The sequence below is a fragment of the Vicugna pacos genome, chromosome 8, assembly GCF_048564905.1.
Source record: "Vicugna pacos chromosome 8, VicPac4, whole genome shotgun sequence".
NCBI lineage: Eukaryota > Metazoa > Chordata > Mammalia > Artiodactyla > Camelidae > Vicugna > Vicugna pacos.
In genome coordinates, this window is record NC_132994.1 from 58,687,678 (window position 1) to 58,708,506 (window position 20,829).

The 20,829-nt window shown below is 33.3% G+C and overlaps 1 protein-coding gene across 1 annotated transcript in view; it reads left to right on the forward strand.

Annotated features, from left to right (window-relative positions):
* Positions 1-20,829, forward strand: part of VTA1 (vesicle trafficking 1) — a 61,267-nt gene that overhangs the window by 37,960 nt on the left and 2,478 nt on the right. Inside the window, exons 6-7 of the mRNA XM_006197767.4 lie at positions 8,195-8,368; positions 14,562-14,642. Coding sequence (XP_006197829.1) covers positions 8,195-8,368; positions 14,562-14,642 — 255 coding nt within the window. The remainder of the gene's footprint in view (positions 1-8,194; positions 8,369-14,561; positions 14,643-20,829) is intronic.

Genomic DNA, 20,829 nt, shown 5'->3' on the forward strand with positions numbered 1-20,829 from the left:
TAGGTGTTAGACACTGCGCTAAACATTTTACATGTATAATCTAATGTAGTCCTTCTGACGGTAGCTGGGCATCCCTGTCTAAGCTCTAATAACTAGTTAATGGAACCTAGGATGAACCCCAATCTTTCTAAAGTCTGTTCTTGTCCTACATTTAAGTAGATGCATTCTTTCCTTGACCAAATAACAAGACTTAATACATATATGTCTTCCCTGCTGAGCCTTACAAGAAAATGTCTCAACCAATCAACATAACTGTTAATTCAGTCTTCCCTTGAGAAGATGGTACCAACATTATGAGAGACACTTATGTGCTTCAGACGTGATGGAGTGCCTTAAATTTATAATGACCCCCCTCTCCCAGGACATAGCTTGTGCTTGCATTTTTTAAAATCTTACACATTTTTTCATTCATTTTTTTAAGAAACTTTTTTTTTCTCTTAATGTCATTTTGTTGACATTAGCTGATTACCAAGGATGGATAAAACATAGTCCTATACTGTAAGAGCTTACATTCTCATGGGAAGCTATAGATTAATAAACAGTTACAGTACACATTGGCAAGAGATTTTTCCTGAGCTGAGTCTTTACAGTAAATTGAACTAAGACAGATAAAGAAAAGGGGTGAAAGCTACAAAAAGAAAAGCATCTTCAAAAGCAGAAAGGCAGATTGAGAAATGGCCACACTGTAAGAACTGAAAGAAAGAAAAAAAAGAAACATTTTTGAGATTGACTTGGAGAAAGATAAATTCTGCAGGTTGTAAGGTGAATCCAGGAGCTTTTAGTAACCTGAATTATAGCTAATGAAAACCTAGATAGGATGCTGGCCAGTTGGATAAAGAAAAAGAAATACAGTTAAGGAAGTGTGATAAGTAGGACCTACGGACAGTTTAATATGAGAGGAGAGGGGAGGAACAGAAAATGATTCCTGTTACCAGCTTTTGTGATCAGAGACATACTGATTCTGTTCAAAGAAATGGCCAATGCAAGATGAACAGGTTTGGAGGAAAAAGCCAAGGGAAGACATTGAGATGCTCATGTGACAACTACTTAATGAAGTCGAATGGCAATTAGATATTCTACCCAAGATTTCAGAAGAAAGGTCTAAGCTAAAAGAATTTTTGAGCTGTCAGTTTGAAAGCAAGAGGTGAAGCCAAAGTAGAATGTTGAATCACCCAAAGAGAATGGGTACCTTAAGAAATAAAGCCAAAGAAAGGTGAGACCTTTCTTCACATTTAGTAATTAAGTTAAATTGGAAAGTGAAACAGAGACATTTCTGTTATCTGACTATGTATAAGAGACATATGCATATTTATAATAAATGTAAAAATATATGTATTTATAATTACTTTCAAAATTTTGATTTGGAAGATACTTAACCACTTGTATATGGTTATGTCTGTATTCTTAAATATACCACAAAAATATCTTTGTTGTTTTAAACGTATTGTTTTACTTTTCAGTAGTATTTGAGAGACGTCATTATAAGTGCACTGAAATACCTAACAAACGGTCAGTTTTGTTTTTCAGGTACTCTTTCAGTATCAGTGACTCCTAATCTTGAAATTTTTAACCTTTTCTCCCTCAAAAGTAGGAAATGTTACATTTTTATTATTATCATGATCTCTTTTGTTCTGAAATGGTTGTTATAGACCCTCTATAATACTAAGTTAATTGATTATTAAATCTATGTAATTTTTGTTTTTGTTTTCAAAAAATTGGCTTAAATTAAGCTTACAATTTCTGTTTATTATTTTTATTCAGTTTTTATAGAGCTTCTGGATAGTAGAAAATTATCAGCTGTGGAATACTAATAATCCTTTAAAATATAAAGGATAATCTTTTCACTGTATACTTTTTAAATTGTTAACTTAAACACAGCCTGGTGTCATAATTAAGTGTTAATGTTTTAACATCTAACAGTATCTGCTCAGAAATAGGTTATGGCTCTAAAAGAGATGTCATTAAATCTGTATACGTATGAGAAAATGCTTCTTTAAAGCTGGTTTTTCATTTTCTCAGTGTAACATATTTTCTTATGTTTTTAAATTAACTCTTGTAAGACCTTCTAGGTGTAAGTGGGTATTATGTTTAATAGAATTCTATTTTTACTATTATTCTGGAATTGAACTCCAGTGAAGCCAGTAAAAAACAATAGATACTATAGCTTAGTTAATTTAGAGTAAGAAAAAACAAATATATTTAACTTTTGAAAATAGTACTATATCAGCATATTGTCAAAAAGCACATAAGGAAGCCATATGATTAGTACAAAAAATTGTTCTCGAAAAAAATTTAGGCTCAACTGAAGGGAAATCTGTTAGCATTCAGACTTTAGGTTTCTACATCCACTTGGTTTCAGTATCTGCAAAATGGTATTGTTGTCACATGATCAATATTAACCTATACTCCAGCAATAAAAACTAATGAAGGTAATTATTTATTTCAAATTTCTGTAATTTAAAGTTTCCTTCTTTGGGAGAATCCTCAGGTACAGTTAACCTCAACATTTTTTAGGCTCAATAAATATTTGTTATTAAGACTGTCAGACAATGTGGGAGATACATAAAATAAGTCAATACATAGTTAATCTAAAACTTAAAGTGTCATAATCTAGTGTTAATGTCATGGCTTTTAACAATATCTCTCAAAAGTGGCTTATTGTTCTACAAAACTTGTCATTTTACATATATACATTTTTGAAGTATTTGAAAATAGATTGGAGATATGCTCTTTTACTCCTAAATACTTCCCACATTCAGATTTGATCAGTTGATTCAATAATGTCCTCTGTAGCTTTGTTTTTTCCTCCTCCAATATCCAGTCCAGGATCACACATTGCATTTAGCTATCATGTCTCTTTAGTTCCTTATTAATCTGGAGTGTTTCCTTAGCCCTTCTAGAAGGTGTTTCTTGGCCTTGACATTTTTAGAGTACAGACTAGTTCGTTGTAGACTGTCCATTTCTCAGTTTGGGTTTGACTGATGTTTTTTCATAACTACATGAAGGTTAGGCATTTTTGGCAGAAATGCACCAGAATGAGATGGTTTTCTCTCTACCCCACATTGGAAGTATGATGCTGTTGGAATATTGGTGATAGTAACTGATCACTTAGATAATGTGGTATCTTCTAGATCACTCCACTTTAAAATTATTTTTCTTTTGTTATTAAGTAGTTTGTGGAAGATACTTTGAGACCATGTAAATATTCTATTTTTATGATACTTTATCCACTATGTTTAGCATCTACTGATGATTTTTCAAATAGCATCATTCCTTCTATATTAATTAATTGGCATTATACTATAAGGAAGAGCTTTTCCTGTCTCCTCCATTTACATATTTATTCCTTTAATTATGTTAGGGTGTGGTCGTGAATTTATATGCAGTGATTATACCCCATGACTATCAGTCTTTATTATAATGGTCAAATTGTCCCAGATTCATACAGTGGGAGTTTTTCAAACTAGCTCCTGTGTCCTTTTTATATATTCATGTCATTCTTAGAGATTGGCACTTCTGTGCTTTCTAACACGTCAAAATGTTCCAAGTACATCTAGTTCTTTCTTTGATCCAGCCCTGGAATCAGCCTTTATTTTTCTTTTCTTTTCTTTTCTTTTCTTTTTTCTTTTAATGAACTCTTAAGTCTTTTTTAGTGAAGAATGGTATTTAGAAGCCAAGACCTAGGCACTAGGTGTACTTACTGCTACTGGTATATCATTGCTTCTGGTCCCTCTCAAAAGACAGAACAATAAAGTATTCATTCATTAAAGTATATAAATTCATTCTTCAGCACTGCAGATCCTGGCTTCCATTATCTTTAATTTATTTACTCATTTATTCATGTCTAGAAAACAAATGATAGAGTAAGAATTGTTAATCCATTCCACTGTGAAAAGCAAATGTATAAATTAGTTTCCTGTTTGCCTAGTTATTTTTTAATATAAAACCTCATACATCTTAAATGTGCAATGCAATGATTTGACACACAGCCCTCTAAATATGGAACATTTCCGTTACCCCAAGATACACCTCACATTCCTTCCCAGTCCATTCCCACCTTGAGAAGCAAATGATATTTTTTTTGTTTAACCAGAAATTAGTTTTGCCTGTTCTAGAGCTTTGTATAAGTGGAGTCATACAATATTCCTTTGTTCCCAGCAATTTTCTCTCAGTGTTACATCTGTGAGATTCACCCAGGTAGTATTTATGTTCTTTCTTCTTACTACTGAGTAGTATTTCATTGTATGAACATCATAATTTATCAGTTTATCTGCTGGTTGACTTCATGGCTGTTTGACAGAAGCTTCTTGACATTGAAATACATATTTTTTTAGACATTCTTCACATGCTATATGTGAACACATGGCATATGTTCCATTGCCCTGGATAAGTAACTGCAGCAGAATTGCTGTTTAATTTTTAAGAAACTCCCAAACCATTTTCTAAAGGCAGTGTACCATTTACACTTTCATCAGCAGTGTATTCGTTTCTGTTGCTCTGTATCCTTGCTAACACTTGGTATTGTCAATAGTATGTTTAAATATAGCCATCTGACCCATGTGTAGTGGTTCCTCGTTGTAATTTAAGTTGCATTTTCCCAATGACTAAATGATACTGAGCTCTGTTATGTATGTTTATTGGCTTTTCATTATCTTTGTGAAATATCTGTTTAAATCTTTTATCCACTTTTTATTATGGTAAAACATATGTAACGTAAAATTTACCATTTTAACCATTTAAATGTACAATTGAGTGACATTAAGTACATTTAGATTGTTTAGACTATCACCACCATCCATCTCAAGAGTGATCTTCATGTTCTCAAACTGAAACTCTGTGCCTATTAAACAGTAAGTTCCCTATACTCACTACCACCCCACCCCACCCACCCTTGCCCCTAGTAATCACCATTCTCTTTTCTGTCTCTCTGAATTTGACTGCTCCAAGTATCTCATCTAAGTGGAATCATATAGTATCTGTTCTTTTGTGACTGGCTTATTTCATTTAGCATAATGTCTTCCAGGTTCATCCATGTTAAGACATGTTGGAATTTTATTTCAAAGATGGAATAATATTTCATTGTATGTATATACCACATTTTGTTTATTATTCATCCATTGATGGATCATTTTGCTGTTGTGAATAACAGTCATGTTGCTTTGAACATTGATATACTTGCCCATTTTTAATGGGTTGTCTTTTTATTATTGAGTTGTTTATAAATTATGAATGTAAGTCCTTTGTCAAATACATGTTTTATAGATATTTACTCCCAGTCTATTGCTTGCCTACTTATTTTCCTGTCTTTTGATTACTTAAAGTCTTTAATCCAGATGAAGTGTAATTTGTAATTTTTAAAATTTTATGGCTATTTCTTGTTCCTAAGAAATCTTTACCTACCTCTACCTCAAAAATTTGCTTATATTTTTAATCTAGATTTTAGTTTGAGCTTTTATTTTTAGGCCTTGATTAGATCTTGAATTTTTTGTGCGTGTGATGTGAGGTAGGAAATCAGAATTCTTTACCCCATAAGGATATCCTGTTATTCCAGCACCATTTGTTATGCACTTTCCTTTCCTTCTTGAATTTCTTTGGTTCCTTGTCAAAAATTTATTAACCATGTAAGTGTGATTTTATGTCTAAACTCTTTTTAGTGACATTAATGTACTTTTCTGGCCTATACAATACCACACTGCCTTCCACCTTGTTATAGTAAATCTTGGGGTCAGATGGCTTAAGTCCTCCAGCTCTTCTATTTCAGGATTTTCTTAGTTACTCTATGTCCTTTGAGTTTCCACATAAATTTTAGAATAGGTTTTCCAATTTCTATTTAAAAACATCTACTGTAATTAGAATTGATATTGCATTGAATTTATAGATCAATTTAGGGAGAATTCTTAGCTCAACAAAATTGAGACTGTCAATACATGGACATAGTGTATCTTTCCATTTGTTCATTTGTTCATTTCTATCAGCAGTATTTTGTATTTTTCAGAGTAGAGATTTTGTACTTCTTAAATTTATTTTGAGGTATTTTATGTCTTTTCATTCTCTTGTAAATGAATTAGTTTAGTTTTCAAATTGTTTGATTTTAGTATATGAAAAACAAATTTTTGTATCATCGTATATCTTGGAACCTGGCTAAATTTACATATTAGTCCTGATGACTGTTTTATAGATTCCTTGGGAGTTTCTCTATAGATAATCATCTCATCTGCAAGGAGAGACAGTTTCTTTCTTTAACATTTTTTTACTGAGTTATAATCATTTTACAATGTTGTGTCAAGTTCCAGTGTAGAGCACAATTTTTCATTTATGCATGAACATACATATATTCATTGTCACACTTTTTTTTCACTGTGAGCTACCACAAGATCTTGTATATATTTCCCTGTGCTGTACAGTATAGTCTTGCTTATCTATTCTGCATATGCCTGTCAGTATCTACAAATTTTGAACTCCCAGTCTGTCCCTTCCCACCTCCCTTCCCTTTGGCAACCACAAGTTTGTATTCTATATCTGTGAATCTGTTTCTGTTTTGTATTTATGTTTTTTTTTTTTGTTAGATTCCACATATGAGCAATCTCATATGGTATTTTTCTTCCTCTTTCTGGCTTACTTCACTTAGAATGACGTTCTCCAGGGACATCCATGTTGCATTGTGTTGTCATTTTTATTGTTGACTAGTATTCCCTTGTGTAAATTTACCACCTCTTTATCCAGTCACCTGTTGATGGACATTTAGGCTGTTTCCATGTCTAGGCTATTGTAAATAGTGCTGCTATGAACATTGGGGTGCAGCTGTCCCAGTAATCTCACTCCTGGGCATATATCCAGAAGGAACCCTACTTCAAAAAGAAGAGACAGTTTTGCGTCTTCTTTTCCAATCTTTATACCTTTCTTTCTTCTTCTTGTCTGTTTCACCAGCAGTGATAAATATGTACTTTATTTTGTTTTGGTTTTTTGCCCTGTCTGATACTGAAGAATTTTCTTTGTTTTCCTAGGGTGCTGAGAACTTTTGTCATAAATGGATGTTAAATTTTGTCAAATACTGTTTATGCATTTATTGAAATTATCCTGTTTTTCCTCCTGTGTTGTATTAATATGAGTTATATTGATTGATTTGCAAATGCTAAATCAACCCTACTCCTTGGTAAACTCTACTTGGTCATGATGTATAGTATCCTTAAAATATATGGCTAGATTTGATTTTGATATTAAGGATTTTTGTGTTTATGTTCAAATCTTTGTGAGTTTTTGCTACTTAGGGTTACACTGGCCTCAGAAAACAAGTTGACAATGATTCTTTTTACTTTGTTTTCTGAAAGTGTTTGCATAAGATTGGAATTATTTCTTACATAAATGTTTGATAGTATTCACCACTTTATTGAGGCTAGGCGTTTTCTTTGTAGGAAGGTTTTTAGCTCTGAATTCAGTTTTTTCAGTAGGTATAGGACTATTCAGATGGTCTTTTTCTTGGGCGAGTTTCAGTAGTTTCTGTCTGTGTCATGTTGATAATGATTCTGCTGACATTAAGAAGATGACATTTCCCTTAGGTTTTCCAATTTATTGGCTTAATACTTCTTTATTGTCCTCATTATCCCTTTAATATCTGTAGGATGTGTATTGCTATAACCTCTTTAATTCCTAATATTTGTAGTATCTGTTTTCTCTTTTTTTCTAATCTGTCTTGTTTATATTTCAACATTTTTAATTATTTCAACAAATGCTTTCCTGAATTTTTTTCCTTTTTACTTTCTATTTCCTTTGCATATATGCTCTTATCCTTACTATTTTTCCTTCTCTGTTCTTGAAATTTGATTTGTTTTGGCTTTTTGTTTTGTTTGGGCTTTTTTTTTTTTAGCTTCTTAAGGAGAAAATGTATTTTATTCTAAGCCTTTCTTCTCTTCTAATATAAACATTTAAAGCTATCAGTTTCCCTCGGGACTGATTTAACAGCATCCCACAAATTTTGGTATCATTTCAATTAAAAACATTTTTTATTATCTTTGTGATTTCTTTTGTGAGGAATGGATTATCATATTGTGTCACTAGCCTGGGAAAAGATCACAATTCAAAATTCAAAGTATGGCTTCTACTGAGTTTGTATCACTTTTGCACCATTGCAAAGTAAACATCATAAATCAAGGTCTGTCTGTACCTCCTTTAACATTGCATATATGTTATATAACAGATGTTGAAGAAAATGAAGACGCTGGAGCAACCTCTCTGCCCACTCAGCCTCCTCAGCCATCATCTTCAGGTTATGACCCAAGCAACATGCCCTCATGTGGCTTTACCGGAATACAGATTCCTCCCGGTGCCCACGCTCCGGCTAATACCCCGGCAGAAGTGCCTCATAGCACAGGTAGGAAATTGAAGCTTAACAAGTTGTAAACTCTCCTTTCACAAATAACTGCACTTCTTACCATATTTGTGCCTCACAATGATGGTCCTAAAGCATGATAAGATCTTTAAATTCCACTTGAACCCCTCAAACCAACATTAAATCCTTTTCATTGAGGTTTTAATATTAGTTGTACTTTAATTTTTTGAGAAATGACAAAACATTTATGTGTAATCTATTACTATTAACCTTATATTTTACTAGTAAGAGTAGTTTCTGTGCTTTCTGTGTTTGTTGTTGTTTTGTTCTTTCTCTCCCTTTTTTTTTTTCCCTTCACTATTGTTTGGGAAGAGCCCTGAGGGAGTGGGGTTTATTATAGGGTGTGCCAGTCAGGCTCCCACTGTAAGGCAAGATGCATGTTTTCTTGATTCATTCCCTGAGGACTTTGCCTCTGCCCTCAACATGGGTGTTACTGATGAAGGAGCAGGCTTTGAGACACAGAATCTCAGTAGCAATGGATTCACAGACAAGTGAAAAGAGAGGGTTCTGATTTTTTTGTTTGTTTTTTTCCCTCAATATTACAAACATGTGTCTAAATATAAACCAGAGAAGTGGTATCTACTATCTTTGAATAAATCAGTACCATATATCTATGTTTTCATAGAAAAAAGATCTGACGAAACTAGTCTCTAGTTAAGTCAGTGTCAGTAGATAAATTTGTTAAAATTGCAAACAGATACTTTTCCATTTACTTGTATTGTTGACAAAGCATTACCCTTACTTCCAAGTGGAAGGGTATTTAAAACCATAATTTAACTCTTGAGTTTATTTTAATTTTTTTCCAAAAATTGTTTTTAAAATTTTACTTTTATCTTAGCGTAAGGGTGATCATGGTAATCAAGTGTATATTTCAAAATATTTAATTGACAGAATGAAAGTTGCTTTTGAGCCTTGATTTCTGCTTTCTATTATTTGCCATTACTTCATTGATTTTCAGATTTTCAGCCTCAGTTTGCCCATACCATTTAGGTTATTTTGCATGACTTGAACAATATTTAAGTTTTCTGTTTTGATCCTTGTAGCAATTATGATTAGTTTCTTTCCTCCTATTTTAAAACTTTTAACTTCATCATATCTACAAATCCTGCAAATATTTTAAGCATATTGATGAACATGACAGTTTTAACATTGATCTCTTTTAAACATGATTCTGTATGTTTTACCCTGCCTGACTTTACATTGGCTTATGATCTATGTGATGACATTAATAGGCCAATTTGCATTAGTTTTATAAGTAAAATTTCAACAGAACACTGTTTTAAAATTTTTATTATCTTTTGGAAATATTCAGTACTTCCAGTATAGAATGATAAAAGCAAAACCAGCTACATACTGAGATGTGTTGCCTTAGGTAACTACTGCTCACATTGTACTAGTAAGTTTGAACACTAATCAAGAGCCTCCAGCACAGGCATCCTTACTGAAGGGCAAAGTGAGAATAAAATGCACTTGGGAGTCAGATAGTTACTGGTTTCTGCCCTTGCTAAACCAAAAACTCCACTGTTACTCAACTTTTCTTGACCTAGGTTTTTCTTCTTTCAAAATGAAATTAATCATACTTCTCATGGTTGTTATAATTATTAAAGGAGAAATAGTATAAAAATTGACTACTACGCCTAACACAAAATCCGTGTTCAGCAAATTTGCTTCCTTTTCCTTTTTTTTTTTAAATCTTCCTTCCTATTTCTGTGCCAAAGAAAGGCAGTGTAATTAATAGCAAGTTAACACTTAAAATCATTTTGTGAATCAGGAGAAGTGTCATGGTTGGGGGTAGGGCTTTGATTGACCTTACAAAAAGATTGCCTGTGAGATATTGCTCAGACAAGATATCTTAGGACAGAGTTGTGGTATAGGCATATATACATGTGTTTAATATATAGGCATACTATAGGCAGATATACATAACACTTTACATATGAGAAGGAAAGCATACTTCTAGTAAAAGAGTTGAAATAGGTTAAACCGTATGAAGCATCTGTTTTTGTATGACGAAAGTGATAAAATAGTAGTAGTTTCATATGTTCAAACAGACTCCTGCTTAGAATATCCAGATAAGAAGACAGATATCAAGAGGTAGTCTTGTATTTTCTATTAGGGAGTTTTCTGGCATGAACAAACAATTCATTTTGATCAAGTCTGGATGACCTTTTTTTTGTTTGTTTCACTCTCTTGAGTGGGGCAGAAAACTAAAAACCTTGGAACTATTTCAGAATATCAGGGATACATTCTTATAGACTTAACATTTAAATAATTATCAGAGCTATTTTATAAGCTTACTCTTACAGAACTGTATTAGATATTGCTGTCCCCAAACTAAAGAAATTAAGTGATTATCCCAATAAAATAAACATACAAACATACCTAGTAAGTGACAGTGCTAGAATTTGAATCCAAGTCTTCCAGATTTCTTGTTTTTGGCCCCTCCCTTGTATTTCCCTTCTTCCAAGTAACTAAAGTCCTATCAAATCAAAAACCTACATTTCTCATAATATTTTTCCCCATAAGATTGGCTTGAGATATGGGAATCTCCCCTTTGCTGGCAGATTTGTTTTCTATTATATTTAAAACAGTAAAAAAAAAAAATCAGTTCATAGTTGCCTAATAGAAAATGAAATAACAGTTTTAGTTTATAAATATAGCAGATGTTTCCCCTCTTACTCACTTTAAGAATGATTTACTTTCTCTCATATAAAGGTCCAGGATACACTTTTATCAAAGGGAAATCCTTAAGATAGCTGAAAAGAATAGTATGTACTAATATACAGTTTTTAGTTCTTCCACAGAAAAGCAAAAGGAGTGCAAGGAGGGCGGGGGTGGCGATTGAACAGCCAAGTGTTCGCCTCTCGGGCTTGAACCGCTGTATAGCATCGGATGTAGGTGATAAGCGTCCAGTTTTGTGCCTTCCCTTAAACATGCTTTTTATAGGCTGTAAATATTGAAGAAGAAGATCTCAGCAGTACATCTAAATAGATGAAGTAATAGAATTATTTTTGAATTAATGCTGGTCTTTTAAGTATAAATGCAGCTTACGTCATATGTAGATCAAAAACTTAGCTGTTTTATTGTTCTTTTAAGTGGCAGAAGTAACTGCAGTTGAGTTCTTTACAGCTTTCAGTTGTTTACATGATGGACTAACCATATGTGTCTCTTCCCATGATTACACTGCGGTTTGCTCAACGCAGTCCTACATTTGCTGATAGTGTTCCTACTCGTTAGCATGTCTTTCTCCCTTCTTTCTCTTCAAATGCTGCTACCCTTCAGCGTTCTGTTTACTTACACATTTTGCATCATCGTGTCAACACCCATTTCATCCTTTTCAGAATCCTCACACCATGTAGTCAGTAGAACAGTTTAGTACTTAATTAGAAGGCTATGTAACCATCTACTGAAAAATTAACTGGAAGTTACTTCCTTAACATCTCTTTTTTGTTAAATCATGGAAAGAAAGAAATTTCCCACGCAGTTCTGCTTTCCCCCAGGAGCGTTTTGATGGTTACATCACTCCAAAATACTGTAGGCTAGGGGGCTGCAACCCTCAAATTGACCAATGAAATCTTTCCAAATTGAGAAAGAAGGAGAAATACCTAGTTTTGGGCATCCCCAAAAATAACTAACATAAACTAAAAACCACTGTTACTGACTTAACAGGTATTTATGAGCTGGGGTTGACCCTGTATGCTAGGCCTCCATGGGAATGTGGCGTGACGGCTGCCGGGAGCGCAGGCCTCGGCTCCTGTGTGTGGAGACAGGAGAAGCAGCGTCTGACTGCTGCGTGAGACACATTGAGCAGCCCATGTTGTCAGTTCCAGTCTTAGTTGAATGACTTTGATTAGAGGTTCTTAGTAAAATTCAGGCTACCTGGTTGGTTTTACTATCACTCAAAATTTTGCTACATAACTAGATGATTATCTCTCTGTATCGCTCTGTAAATTCTGTTTTGTTCTTGTTAAGTAATATTGCCAACTTAATTAATCATCTGTGGAAATACAAATAAGCATTTAAAAATTAATGCAGGATGCTGACCCAAAAAAGTATTCCTTCTCTGTAGAGAAATGCGTTTTTGTTTGGAGAATTTTAATTTAGGGAGAAACAGAAATCACTTAGTGAGGAATGGCTTTGATGTCTAGATTACCTGTGAGAGGGTTATAAACTTACCCTTTTTTTTTAAAGGTCTATGTAAAGAATATATACAGTTATCAACCTATGTTTTTATGCTTAGCCACTTCAAATCACTGGGCTTGACTAGGTAGTCTATGAAGACCCCTCTCAAATCTTGCATTCTATCTTTTAAAAAAAAAAATTACGTGATTAGATGACTTTGAAAGTTCAGCAGGTTTTACAGGGAGAATTATGTCCTATTTTTTTAGTTTAATATATTTTGTTAGCATTTATCAGAGTCAAGCAAAAGATAGTTATTGAATTGGTCAATTTAAAATTTGTATGTCTCCTGAGTTTGCAGTTATACATCTGTGAACTTTTCCTATAAATATATTCATACATACATATATGTACACAATGTGTAAGCATATTCACTGTACTAGTCTCTGTAGCAGCATAATTTTGAAAACAACCTAAATGTCTATCAATAATAGATAGCATTAGAAATTGTGGTTCATGTGTGGAATGGAACACTATGTAGCCATTAAAGAGAACAAGGCAGATTTCTATATATTAATCTGGGATTATTACTACAGTGTATTAAGTGGAAAATTCACAGACTACTGTAGTTTGCAGACATATTACCATTGGCAAAACATACACATATACCAAAGTATGCCTTCTTCATACAGAAAGGAGTTTGTCTGGAGGATCTCAATTTAGGCAAAAATGTACATTTCTTAGCAAAGAGTATTTATTTATTTATATACGAACACACACACACACACACAGAGAACTGAAGCACACACATTTGTACGTACATAGAACATGCCCTAGAAACTAGTGGTAGTGCTAAAATGACCTGGAATAAGAATGAGAGGCAGGCTTTTTACCTTTTTTTTTTTCCTTGGTACTATTTAAAATTTGTACTTGGCTTTTCATCCGTATCCCTTTATACTTTAAAAAATTTTTTTCAGTTTTTGGTTAAAAAGTAAGATTTTCATGACTTAGTAGCCAAAGCTGTAAAATGAAACTAGTCTGCCCTAAAGCAAAGCTAAATGAGATAAAATGGTATATGTTTAAACCACTTTTTTCCTTTGGATAGGGAATGAGAAGTTCCTTCAAAGTCAAGACATTATAGCTGTGGAACATATTTTAGCACTTTAGTCAACGTCTGTGAAGCCATGGCTATAGAACCCTCACTGGCTATGTATCGGTGCCCCTAAAAATGTTGCAATTTGTTTTCTCCCTTTCTTCTGTTTCCTTCTTATCTCCATGTCTTTCCCACTTTACCCTTACTACAGTTTGCCTGTTCAGATTTAGCTTGGGGTAAAATGAATCCTGCTTTTTATTTGAGTTCATCGATTTAGAGTCATCAGTTTTTCCTCTTCATTTGCTTTCTTGCTGATTGAATCATCAAAGTCTTTTTTTTTTTTTTCTTTTTTTGGTTTTAGATGATTAATAATCTTTAACTCTAGTGTATTACTTAGCATTAATCAAGAATGCTAGTTATCCACTGAATATGACAGTCATGACAATTTCTAATAGGAAGTTAAAACTGATTGCTTACTGTATTATATATAAAAATATCTTAAAAATGTATAAACAGAATGTTTGGATTGTATAATTTGTAATTTCATTCAGAGTAATGGAGTGAGACTCATCCCATAAGTTAAACTAAATCATAATTATATCCTACTTTGTCCCCTAAATTAATTATTTATTTAAGAAATTAAAAAGTAGGAAGGGAGTCTCTTACTTCTACAGATATTTGGTAAGCTTTAATTGAGAAGCAACCTGAAGCATTAGATATGATAGGGAATACAAAATACATAATTAGAAATACATGTATGTAAACACTCAAAATGTATTTTTCTGCATATTTGCTGTACCAGCCTCCAACATAAAATAAGTATATCAAATTATAGTTTATTAAAGTTTCAGGAAAGTGATTAAGTGAACTAATGAAACTCCTCATGATCTCTTAAGTGATCTCCTAGTATATAATGAAGAGGTGTAACACTTTCATACTCATTTGTGGTTTTCTGATTTGCAGGTGTAACAAGTAACACTGTCCAGCCCACTCCACAGACTGTTCCGGCCATTGACCCCACACTTTTCAATATAGTTTCCCAGGGTAAGTCAGCTGACTGTTTTATGAGATATACTGTGTCTCCTATTTTGGGGCATTCTTCTGTAATTTTTTATCGTAGGAGTGCCTTGTATTTGAATGTCTAGGTAATCTGAAACCCATTTCTTTGAATGCCTACATTCACTGCGTACACCAGCAAAGAAGATTGTTTTTTATTATCAAAAATACCTAATTCCAAAGGCATTCCTTTTTTTATGTAATTCCTTTTTTAATATATTGCTGGATATATTGGTCCAAATATGTTATCAGATGCTATCATGGAAGCTTCCACTGGATATGTTTAGTCCAGGATTACCTTATGTTGTGATTATGATCTCCCTTATCTGCACTGAGTTCTTAGATTATCTAAGAACAGAGGAACTGACCATAATTGAAGACAAAAATCTCTGAGGATAATTGTTTTTGATTGGTTGGTTCATAGACTAGGTGATTGGTTTGTTGATTTTAATCTTTCCAACTTTTCTGACTTCCCCCTCCCCCCAGTAGATTGTTGTGTTTGTTAAACTTGGTCTTTTTTATTTAGAGTTTTCTTCCTGTGTCTGATGAGATTAGTGCTTTTATGTTAAGAATGGAGACCTTGATTGATTATTTTCAGTAGCTTTTATTGGATTTCCCCTGATACTATGTCTGCAAGTCTGTTTTTCCCACTTGATTTTTCTGTTCTCTCCTAAGAGTGGGAACAGACCATTCATCCTTCTCCTGCATCTCAGCCATGGATGAGGAGAGCTCTTCTGGAGGGAGATGGCAAGGGATGTACCACACATAGCTTGTCAGTCTGCCCTGTCCAGAAAGTGAATTCCACAGTTTTAGAGAGACATTCTCTGTCTTTCTTGTGTAGGTTCTCATGTGAAAGATGGGAAGCCATTAGGGCTGAGGGTGAACGGGTGTGCAGAGGTTGATGGAGTTGGGAAGGATATGAAATTAATACACATATTTTTTTAGAATAGCTCAGTAAAGACCCCCTACTCCGACCTCTCATATGGCTCAACCCTCTCTGAAATTTCTCTGGGTGGGAATTTTCTTCCACCCTGTTTTATCTAACAGCATACCTGCCTTCAGTTTCTTCTTTTGTAGAAATTTATTTAAATCTCTTGTCAATTCTCCTCTTTTGGCTTTTACACTCTATTTCATCTTCTCTGCTTTTCCTTTTCAGTTTTAGAATTTATTTCCTTTTGTTTTACTTTATTATTTTAATATGGTTTCAGAAGGAAGAATAATCAATTATGTGTGCTTAGTCTACCATCTAGAACCAGAACCCTGGAATTCTTTACCCAACCAAACTGTCAGGTGTGAGGGCAAGTTAAATATTGTTAAATAGGAAAGGATTCTGAAGTTTTGTGTACTGTATACCGTTTCTAAAGAAGTTAGTAGGAGATGTAATCCATCAAGAAAAGAATGATAACCAAGAAAAGAAATATGAGATACAAGAAATGGTGAAATTAACCTTAGGTCACTTAAAGAAAAAAACCTCCATTGACAGCTTTTCCATAGGCTTGAAAAGCAGTTGCTCTGATTGGAAAATCAGGATGGGGGTGGGTGGGTGGAGGCATAAATTGGGAGTTCAGGGATTTGCAGATACTAACTACTATATATAAAATAGATAAACAGCAAGATCCTACTGTATAGCACAGGGAATTATATTTAATACTTTGTAATAGCCTATAATGAAAAAGAAAATGAGAAGGAATATATATGTATAAACGTGTATATATATATATACATATATATATATATATGTATATATATAACTGAATCACTATACTGTACACCAGAAATAAACACAGCATTGTAAACTGACTATACTTGAATTTAAAAAAAAAAGAAAAAAATCAAAGAGCTCCCCTCCTTGAAGAAAAATCAAATGAATTTCATGCAGTATGTAGAATAAGAAACTGTAGACTATGAAAGACATGGATAAGACGCCATAGAATTCCTCTCCCAGGAATATCGAAAAGATCCAAGAAAGCTTTAAATTATACAAGAAATTTCAAGTAAGAAACAAACTAAAATATGCCATGATTTTGAACAATAATAGAATTATGAAATACAAGAAAAGGGATTTTGTTTGACTTGGACACAAAGCACATTCTCCTTGGCATAGGCTTATCACAAACAGTAATTTATTCAGGACAGAATATAAATCAACACTGACAAGTGAAGGTAGAGAGAGATTTCTGAAAGTTGAAAGGTGGAATAAAAGAAAGAAAGCTGTTAGAAGGAGTGTCCAAAAGTGAATTGCTGCCTTTTTTTCTCTAAAGTTGACAGAATGAGAAATAGAAGACAAAAATAAACAACTAAGGAATTTAAAAGAACTAATAAGTTGAGGAGGAGATAGGGCAAGGAGGGAGGAAAGGGTAGTTTAAGTGAGCTAAATCCTTTCATAGCAGAGTGTTGGTGGTTAAAGTCTAAAAACAGATAAAGCAAGCAACAGTAGTAGAAGCTTATCAATTGGCACTAGAGAAATAAAAAAATAGAAATAATTTTAAAGTGGGGTGGGGAGGGGCAAGATAGATGACTTTACTTATTTAAGTATATGAATTATATCAAGTTTGTGCTCTTTTCCTGGTTTTATTAAAAGCAGATGAGTTATGAAACCTAAAATTGAGAGCTACAATGGCCTTTGAATCCTGAAAGGCCTAGTTTAAGAGTATTGTTATGTTTCATAGGGGAACATGGTGCTAAGGTAGGAAGAGCAGGTAAGGAACCTGTAATAAACTGGCAAATTACACAGGAACATAGTGGAAAATATCTATTAGTAGACAGATAATCTGCCCAGCAAATACTCTGTTCCTCTGTTAAACTTGTTTTCCAGATTCCTCTCTGTAGTCCCATGCATCTGAAAAAGCTCTGCCTGAAATCTGATATGAAAATATCTGAAAGAGAACAGACAGAGAGAACAGTGAAACAGAAAAAGGAATCCAGAAATCAGGCCATACAGCATGGGAATTAAAATAATGACAAAGGTGGCATTTGGATCAATGTGGCAAGAATATATATTCAAAAGTGATGTTAGAAAAAAAAAATATTAGGTACTATCCCCCAGTACTTGCATCTCATTTGGTTGTGTCTTAACAGGTTTGACAATGAAAAGTGATAAGCTGCATACAGTGAAAGATTCTCTCTCCCTCATTATACTGTTAAAATACAAGTAATAGATCTGGAAGAAATTGATACTTAAAAAATAAAAAATTAATGTTCAGAGCATATATAAAGAGTTCCTACAAATGAATATGTAAAACTTAATTCAATAGAAAAAGAACAGGCAGGGAATGTAAATACAGTTAGAGTGACTCATGCTGCTGGTGGGAATGTAAATTGGTAAAGCATCTTTCAGTGGCATTATGTCATTATCAGAATGGCAAATATTTTTTTGACTCAGCTATTCCACTTTTGGGAATCTGTTTTAAAGAAATACTAGACATGGGCACACAATGGATTTACAAGGATATTTTATTTCAGCATCATCTCTATTAGTAGAAAATAATTTTAAGTGCCTGTGAATGAGAAATTATGGTCCATCTGTCTTACGGAATACAGTACACATATTAAAAAAGAATATGGTAACTCTCATGTGAAAAGATCCCCAAGACATACATAGTAAGTCAGAAATCAAGTTGCAAAACACTTTGTATATATATGTGTGTCTGTGTGTGTGTGTACGCGCGTGCACCTGTCTTGTGTATATATATGTCATATGACCCTTTTTGGGGGGAAAAATTAAAGCAAAACTTTATCTTCCAATGTGTACATATGTATAAGTGCATAGGGAAGTCTAAAGTCCACACAAAACTAAAAATAGTGGTTTCATAACCACTGCCACCACCATTACCACCATCTCTAGTACTTCCTGTACCCATTCCTGCTACATTTTTCTCCTTAGTGCTTAGCACTTACCACCTTTTAATACACATGTTGCCTATGTCTCTGTATTAGTATTAGTATATATTAAATATTTTTGTAATGAGTTTGAGCTGACTGTTGTTGCCATGTGTGCTGCCGATGTCTGGATATAAGGGTTCAGTCCTGGGCTTTATATATACCTCCAAGATTTACTGCAGGTCAGATGCTTCCCGTAGGATTGTGCCTGTGCCTTCCATTCAAATCAGAGGGTAACGGAGGACACTAGGATCAGATTATCTAAGGTCTTTCACGTGAATTTATAGAACTTCCTTGTTAAGTAGGAAAGAGTATCTAAAGACCCCTTTTGGAAATATTTACAATTACGTGTTTGGTCCTTTGTCATGAGAGTAGATAAATCAACCTTGAGAATGAATGCTTCTGTCAGCCGAGCATGCAGGGATTTCTCTTTACACCAAGTCATGTTATCTTTGATCGAGTGCTGACCGAGGCCCTTTACGCTGGAATAGAGGACTTGACTGACAGCTCTGGCTGCCCTGTTCCTGTCCTGCTCTGTGATAAAGACAGTCTTCTCTGAAGCCGTCTGGAACTTACATAAAGTGCAGATTTCAGAAAAAAGATAGTATTAGATTAGATGAGACAGCCTCTATCATTTTTTAAACACCTTTTAGATCCACAGTGTGCGTGCTCTCTCTGGTTCTGATTATGGCTTCCAGTAAATTTTAGTGATAGAAAAAACAGCCTTCATTTGGGTGCATCAAGGAATATTTACTGGTCTTGAATATAAAATCAGATAAACTGAACAGTTATTTTCTTTCTGAAATCTGTTTTCCATTCTTATATCTTTGTCACTTTCTCTAGTTTTTAAATTCTAATTTAAAAGAATCCTAATTAGGAAGCAGATTTTATTTTTATTAAATATTAATTTATATGTTTTATTATTAACGACATAATTTTTAAATGAAAGAAAGCTTGAAGTGTTACAAAACAGCAAAAGTAAAGTATTTGACATGCTTTTTAAGTTCTTTATATTTTGAATTGTTAAAAAAACTAACATATATAAATCTGTAAATTATTATTTGCATCTAAATCTTTAAGTTGTTTATTATCATCTTGTTACTGTATTTTACATGATAGTTATATAATTTGTCATGTGTCTATAAACTATATATTACATATCTGTAATTATAGTTTTCTGTTAAAATACTTTCATTCATATTTATAAATACTGAAATTATTTCATAACGATGAAATATTTGTGTTTTTTATTGCAATATTTGTGTTTTAAAGTAGTTTTATCATTAGTAGATAAATTTAGTTTTTTTAATTTTTATTTATTTTTATTTTTAATGGAGATGCTGGGTATTGAACCCCAGGACCTCATGCATGCTAAGCATGTGCTCTACCACTGAGCTATACCCACCCCCCTGAAAAGTTTAGTTTAAAAAAACTAAAATAGTAAGAGTTCTTGCCACTATACACATTTTATCTTATTAGTAAATAAGTGATATGTCAGCAAAACAGTGCTAAAGCTGATGCTGTGAAAATAAGATTAGTCTTGAGCATTAAGACTTTTTTCCAGTAAGTCTGGTAGATTCTGGATGGATGCCTTATGTATTTAAAGATTGCCTGGAGTTAGGAGGGTCAAGTGTTAAAGCACAAAATGAGTAGTGTTAAAGTAAACTCAATTTTCAAAGATGCCACTTCACCTAGATAGTGTGTGTAGATCTGGGTGACTAGAGCCTCTTACTATACTTTGAAAAACCACTGAAGAATCTTTCAAGAAAAAAAAGTACAAGTGGAAACGTGCCTGCCTAAATTGTCAATAGAATTTCAGGACAGTTGTTTTTTAGGTTTAACGGGTAACAAATGCCAAATCACTAAAATACTGAAAATAGAATTGCGGAGAAACTGTTCTTGATTTTTAAATATATAATTAAATTTTACTAGTTTATTCATTTTTATTTCTTGCTTTTTAAGCAAGACCAGAATTCACGGAAATTACACATTCCAATTTTAGCAGAACTTATTTTAATCTCTGATTCACAACAGTAAGGATTAGCTGTTAATGTAATCTTTAATAATACTAATTCAACAAATATTTGAAACTTTGTAATATACTGGGCTAATTACTATATGTAAATATATAAGTACATTATCTTAAAATCTGAAATTTAATTAATGTTTAAGTCTGTATGAATTTTATTCATTTTTAAATGTGGGAAATAATTTAAAGTACTGATAGCTTTTTTATGTCCGTTTGTTATTCAGCATTTATAGGTGCCTGACACTGGGCTAGAAACTTTAAGATACA